General features: G+C 39.9%; 1 protein-coding gene across 1 annotated transcript; it reads right to left on the reverse strand.

The window, feature by feature from the left end:
• Positions 1-4,824: 4,824 nt before the first annotated feature.
• LOC143559711 (delta(12) fatty acid desaturase DES8.11-like) lies at positions 4,825-6,376 on the reverse strand. The gene is made up of 3 exons (XM_077048204.1): positions 6,294-6,376; positions 4,973-6,209; positions 4,825-4,939 (listed from the first exon to the last, which is right to left on the reverse strand). The coding sequence occupies exon 2, from the start codon at positions 6,182-6,184 to the stop codon at positions 5,054-5,056; it is 1,131 nt and encodes a 376-aa protein (XP_076904319.1). The 5' UTR covers positions 6,185-6,209; positions 6,294-6,376; the 3' UTR covers positions 4,825-4,939; positions 4,973-5,053.
• Between the last annotated feature and the right edge of the window lie 247 nt (positions 6,377-6,623).

The following is a 6,623-nucleotide window of genomic DNA, read 5'->3' on the forward strand; positions in this document are numbered from 1 at the left end:
CCCAATATACCGAGCAACGAGTTCTTCATCTGTTTCTTGAATATCGTTACAAGCCACCAATTGGTAAAACTCGGTTATATAATCATCAACTGATCTGGATCCCTGCTTCAGATTCTGCAAACGTTGATACATCAACCGTTGAAAGTTGTGAGGCAAAAAGCCAGACCGCAAACTGTCACACCCTCACTTAGGGCCTAGGCGTGTGACCAATAGTTGGTACCTGTTTTGTAAATAAATCAGAGTTGCGGTTTTTCATTTTAGCGGAAGTCTTTAATTAAATATATTTATATTGAGAACTTCTAAAAACTCGGGTTTATATACCCGTTTGATATTTCAAATACATTTCTTTATAAAACATAACTCTTTATAATATTTTGAAATAAAATATCTGAGCCATCAGATAGCAACTAATGACTATAACTCCAATCTTCTATTCCTTCTTGCTTGTTTGTTCTAACCTTTCTTGTTTCCCTGTAACATGGGTGGGAAAATACGTCAGCACAAAGCTGGTGAATAACGCTGACTCTAAAAATATCTTTTCAATACCTTTGATTAACCAACAATAATACCTTTGTGACTACTCATTAGGCACCTAACTACATTGGGATCAAGTTACCCTAAGTACAATGTACAATTAATTATATAGACAATATCATTTCTCTGAACAGTCCCGTAGACCTTCAGAGGCATGTTGATGATATGCATGGCCTCGGGGAAATGCCGAGTCACCATGTATGAATGGATCCAGACACATATATACTCTTAATCAGAGTGTCCGTTTCTTATTATTGTACACAAAGTTTTTAAGGATTCGTAAATCCCATGCAAACATTCTGACTCATAAAAAGTTTAGGGCGTATTCACCTTTTCTGTTTATAATCAGTTTCTGTTACTAATTCATGTTTTCTGATTCTTCTTCTTGTTCTGTTACCTCGGACCTATAGTACGAGAATAACATTTGTATAAATAACTAGATCAACGATCTAACTTCATACCTTTAGTCCGTTTTGTATAGCTTTAACCTTGATAAAATCATTTATTTATATAAAACATTTGGACCTTTAGTCCCTTTCTTTATTTACCAATTATATGTTCGTTTCTTTTTCAGGAAGAAACATCTATACTGAGTTTCTTCTTCAAGAAGAAACATTAATTTCATAACTATAACCTCTTGTATTATATTTATTAGTCATAAAGAAATACTATTTTGACTATAACCTTTGCTTAAGAAAAGTTATATTATACTTATTCGTAATCAAGGTTCGGCTATAACTCTGACTATGGTCTTAAGCCATTTATAATAATAAAATAATAACTTAGGCAGAACCTTTACCTCGCACGGGTATTCGGAGTTAGATATTCCTAAGTTTATACGGGCAACACTTCTACTTTATATGCACGTTTATCGAGGCGTTCTTGATCCACCTTCCTTGGCACGCAAATCGAGGTGATGTTCACGTGTCGTCGGGTCGTGCACGTACTTCGAGGCGGATGTCGGGTTACTTTTGGTTGGCACGCACTTCGAGGAAAACACCGGGTATTTGGCACGGATTACGAGGTGATATTTGTCGGGTCGATGGCACGCAAAATGATGTTCGACACGCAAACCGAGGTAGAGAGAGTGTAATTTCTAGAGAGAGAGTATGGGAGGTGTGTGGGGAATGAGCCCATGGCCTCCCCTTTATAGCTGATTTTGGATCCCATCGCGGTACGCGATGGGTCGCTTCTTCAACGCCGTCGCGAATCGTGACAGGTGCCTTTTTGAGGTCATGCCACGTGGCCTAACACGTCTGCCACGTGTCATGCCCGGCTGCCACGTGTCACCAGAGTGTGACACGTGTGTGGTGCGTCATCATGGGTCATCGCGGTATGCGATGGCCGTATCCTTGGACTCATCGCGTAGCGCGATGGGTCCCTGAATAATATTTTTCATTTTCAGTCCTTCATCTTTTGTATCTTGTCACTTCTGGTCTAATTCTCGTTGTCCAAAAATACTAAGGCGGCTCGCGGCGATGCGAGCGTGCGAAGTGCAAAGTGCGCCACAAAGCGCCACATTGCGCCTAACGCCGTCGTCTTCGTCTTCTCCTTCGCCATCGGCCTCGTCCTCGCCCAACCCCAAGCCCGTGCGCGTGCACGTCGGGTGCTACGCACCCTCTGCTAGGACCACTAGTTGCATGCTTAGCATAAAAGAATATTACTATGGAAATTCTCTCTCTTATAAAGAGCTTTCATTTCTTTACCACTTTCCATGTGGGATGTATTTCATTTCCTTATTTATACACATGTGGAACACTTTCTTACATCTTTTAATGTGGGATGGGTTTCCTTATTTCTTTCTTATGGAAATACTTTAGGAAATATTTTTATTTCCTTATTTTTCCTTATTTAATATTTTCTCATGACTTGTCTTGATATTATTTTTGATCCCTCAACTTTCCTAAGTTGTCAAATTTGGATCGAAATTTTGGGGATGTTACACAAACATTTTTTCATCTTGGCCCATGTCACAATCCTCGACTTTCCAAGCCTATTTCGTGTCACCTTTAATTGTTGCCACCATGCTGAGGCCCTCCCACGTAGCCTGGTAGCGATCAAAGGCACCCGCTTATTTTCAGACACCTCTTTGAATTTAAACACCTCCTCTATCGTGGCCAGCCAATCAATGAACCCTTTCAGATCCAAACTAGTCCCATCAAATTCTGGAATATCGATTCATATCCCAGCATCCCAACGCCGGTTATCTCCATGTTCTTGCCTTGGTTCCCTCTCGTGAACCTCATCGGAAAATGAACCATCATCACCAAAAAAGGATTACCAAAGGCACGCCGATCCCTGTTTTCAGGTGCCTGCCTTCTACGATTCATCAAGTCAGCCATTTGATCAGTCAGTTGATCGACCACTTGATCCAATCGTTGCTCCACCCGTGCCGTAAACCGTTGTTCCAACTCTCGTTCATAAACTTCATCGATTGGTGGCCTGTTTCTCCTTGGAGGCATTTTGAGCAAGGAATTCGCTTTGATACCAACTGATGCAACGGTAAAATGATAACGAAGATCAAATCACGTTGATTCTACGAATTCCCATGATGAACTTCCGAAAACCCCCAAATCTCACCCAAAGGTCAGGGAAAATGAAGAGAAAAATGTTTATTAATCAAATTCAAGTTTGCCCCTCTTCAGATTACGTAAGAAACATATAAATAGACTTTCTAATACGAAATGGGCAAAAAAAAGGCCATGGGCCAAACACAAACCCAAAAAGAAAAACGTAAAAGCTGACGAAAAACATAAAAAGACCCATAACTTTATTTATTGGATTAAAATAATCTCACCTTTAATGTGTTGGCCAATAAATCTCACCTCAGTTATTTCCCTCTGGTAGTCCCGCCTTTTTCATTTTTTTTGTTTTATGATCCCCGTTTAAAAAATTAACGGGGTTAAGTTTTGCTGATGTGGCTAATGACTTGGCATTTTTAATATCCTACATGGCTTTTACTTATTTTTTTCCCCTCTCTGAATAATTTAAATACACCCTGTCCATTCAAACCTCTCAAAAACTAGGGTTTACTGGTTCCGTCAAGTTAGGGTTTGACAATTCATTCTCGTTTTCGACTTCATTGTTTAACAATTCAGGACTCTTAGGGTTAACCAATTCAGGCTTATTATCAGAATTCAACAATGCAGGCAAGTTAGGGTTTGACAATACGACATCGTTTTCGGCTTCAGTTGGAGCCAAACCTTCAGCATTCGATTGAAACAATTCACTCAACAACGAACTGATCTGCGAATTCTCCGCTTGTTCAGGATCATCAACAACGTTGGAGGCGAGTGTACGGCGTCGAGGCGTGCAGCGGTGGATTGTGGATGAGTCCGCCGGAGCGAGATGGAGGAGCGAGTAGGTCTGTTTGCGGCTACCGGCGGACTTGTTGAAAACGAAACGATCGATTTTGGGGATAACGACGTCGTGACAGCCCAAGGAGGAATTGGTGCATTTGGAGAGAGAGTGGAGGTCGGATTGTGACATGTGGCGGAGATCCATGGCCGGAAGAGAGTCAGGGTTGACGGTGGTGGTTGCCGGAGTAACGGTGGACATAATAATAATAATAATTGTGGACGGAAGGAAGGGTAATTTTGGAGGGAAACGAGTTTCAATAACATAGCTAGTGGAATTCCACGTAATTAATCTCAGAGGGGGAAAAATAAGTAAAAGCCATGTTGGATATTAAAAATGCCAAGTCACTAGCCACATCAGCAAAAACTTAACCGCGTTAATTTTTTTTTAACGGGGAATCATAAAACAAAAAACATGGAAAATGTGGGACTGCGAGAGAAATAACTGAGGTGAGATTATTATTGGCCAACACATTTAAGATGAGATTATTTTAATCTAATAATCCTATTAAATTAAAGGACTTTAAATTACAGTAAATCAAATATATTAGTACTTGATCTTATTATCCTCATAAGAATTTGATGAGCTAGTGAATTACCAATTCAGTCGGCATCTACAAATAATTAAGTTTGATCGATTATGTATTCATGATGAACACGATTTGTTTTAGTGATTATGCTTGACCTGAAATCGAATTGCAAGATATAGGATTCATACTATTGGGGAATATAAAGAAGGAAGACAAATAACATACATTAACAAAATCGAGCAATCATGATTGGCTAGATGGTGATTTAAATCGTCTATGATGAATTCCTTGAGAATTAATTGCGGCGATGAAGCGATGCAATCTTAGTCGTATTCTTGTCACTTTTCTAATTTAAAAATACATTTTGCAACAAATATAATTACAAAAACAGAATGACATGGTCATACAGAACAGAACACTAGAATAATATGAAGCAAAAACAGAAGGAAACCTATATCAAAGGTTACCCCGGTAGTACAATTTGTCTTTATTAGAAAAAAAGGTTCAATATTAGAATATTATCATTATTATACATGCATTAAACAAAACAAGTACATGCATTAAACAAAACAAGTACAACACGAGTGCAAATCCTTATAGAATAGGTATCAGCTAGTCGTTTGGTTTGAATAGTTACTTCCGAAACCAGTAAACACCACTATCCTCAGCACCTTCATCCGGTTCTACGTAAATACAATCCTTTGTTTCTCTCCAGAAAGCCTTTAGGATTGGGGTGTCATCGTACTTGTAGTAATCACCTAAGATGGGCTTGATAGCTTTGGTGGCCTCAACGGTATGATAATGTGGAATTGTCGAGATCAAATGGTGCACTACATGAGCACACGTTACGTCGTGAAAAATAGTGTTGAAGATTCCGTAGTCTCTGTCAACAGTTGATAGAGCACCTCTTATCCAATCCCACTCTCTTGAATCGTAGTGAGCTATTGAAGGATGGCTATGATGCAAAAAGGTGAAGAAGATGAAATGGGCGTTCATAACCAACAACGGACCTCCATAGATGCAAAATAACCATGATGCACCTGTAACAGCTGCGATTCTGTAAAGACCATAGAAAGCTGCAAGCATTCCAACATCAGAAAGCCACACTAGTTTGCGCTCGCTATCGTTGAACATAGGACTCTGTGGGTAAAAGTGACTTACAAACCCATCGTATTCCCTGCCGTGAATATTGACAGTAAAGTAAGCGGGGAAGCTAAAAAGTAACCTAACGACAGTCATAACCAAGTTTCCGATTGGGTTGTTAAGCACTTCTGAATACAAGGTATCGGCCTTTCGTTTTGGGATCCAAACCTCATCATACTCCATTGAATTGGTGTGGGCATGGTGGCTACGGTGACTGAATTTAAACGAAAAGTATGGAGTGAGGAAGCACGAGTGTAGGATAAAACCAAGCGCATCATCAAGCCACTGGTATTCGCTGAAGGCATGATGTCCCAAATCATGACCAATGCTCCAAATACCCATAAAGGCGCTACCTTGGCAGAACCAATAAATCGGCCATGCTATGTACCTGAGGGGTGCAGGTAGAAGCGGAATGTAAGCTGACGCAAGACAGTAGATAGTGTAAACCACGGCGATGTCACGATAGAGATAATAGAAGGAGGTTGCTAGATCTCGCTTAAAACAGTGTGGTGGTATCGCTTTCTTGAGATCACTAATTTCGAATGGAGTTTTTGTTGTGGGAACACGTTTCATAACTTCTTTCTCAGTGCCAGCTTCATTCATACGGCCGCCTGCACCCATTTCTCTTATTTCCAAAGCCAAAAACCTGCAAAAGAAGATGAATTAATCAGCCAAGATCATCATTCAATCATATCATATACATGAATGAGTACGCCAATAGATTAGATACCTCTTAGGGAAGTGATTAGCTTTGTTTCCGTAGTGCCTTTCAGATTGCTAAATGCCCCTTTTATAGTTGCAGTTTGGGACTCCAGTCCACAAAATGACATGTGAATAATAATACTATGTGTCGCATGTAGGACAAATAGACATCAGTTTAATGTTGAAATTATTAGTCATGTTTGGTGTGCCCTATAGCCGCTTCTAGTTAACTACCAATTATTTGTTTTAATTGAAATATAGTCTCTGTGCTTTAGCGGCTCACCCATGCCCCGACGGAACTTCGTTAGTTATTATGTATTAAAACATTAAAAAGAGCATGTTTTCCACGGATAGCATT

This window comes from Bidens hawaiensis, unplaced genomic scaffold, assembly GCF_021521415.1.
Source record: "Bidens hawaiensis isolate Kalapana, Puna unplaced genomic scaffold, B.hawaiensis_p1.1 tig00020023_1, whole genome shotgun sequence".
Classification (NCBI taxonomy): domain Eukaryota; kingdom Viridiplantae; phylum Streptophyta; class Magnoliopsida; order Asterales; family Asteraceae; genus Bidens; species Bidens hawaiensis.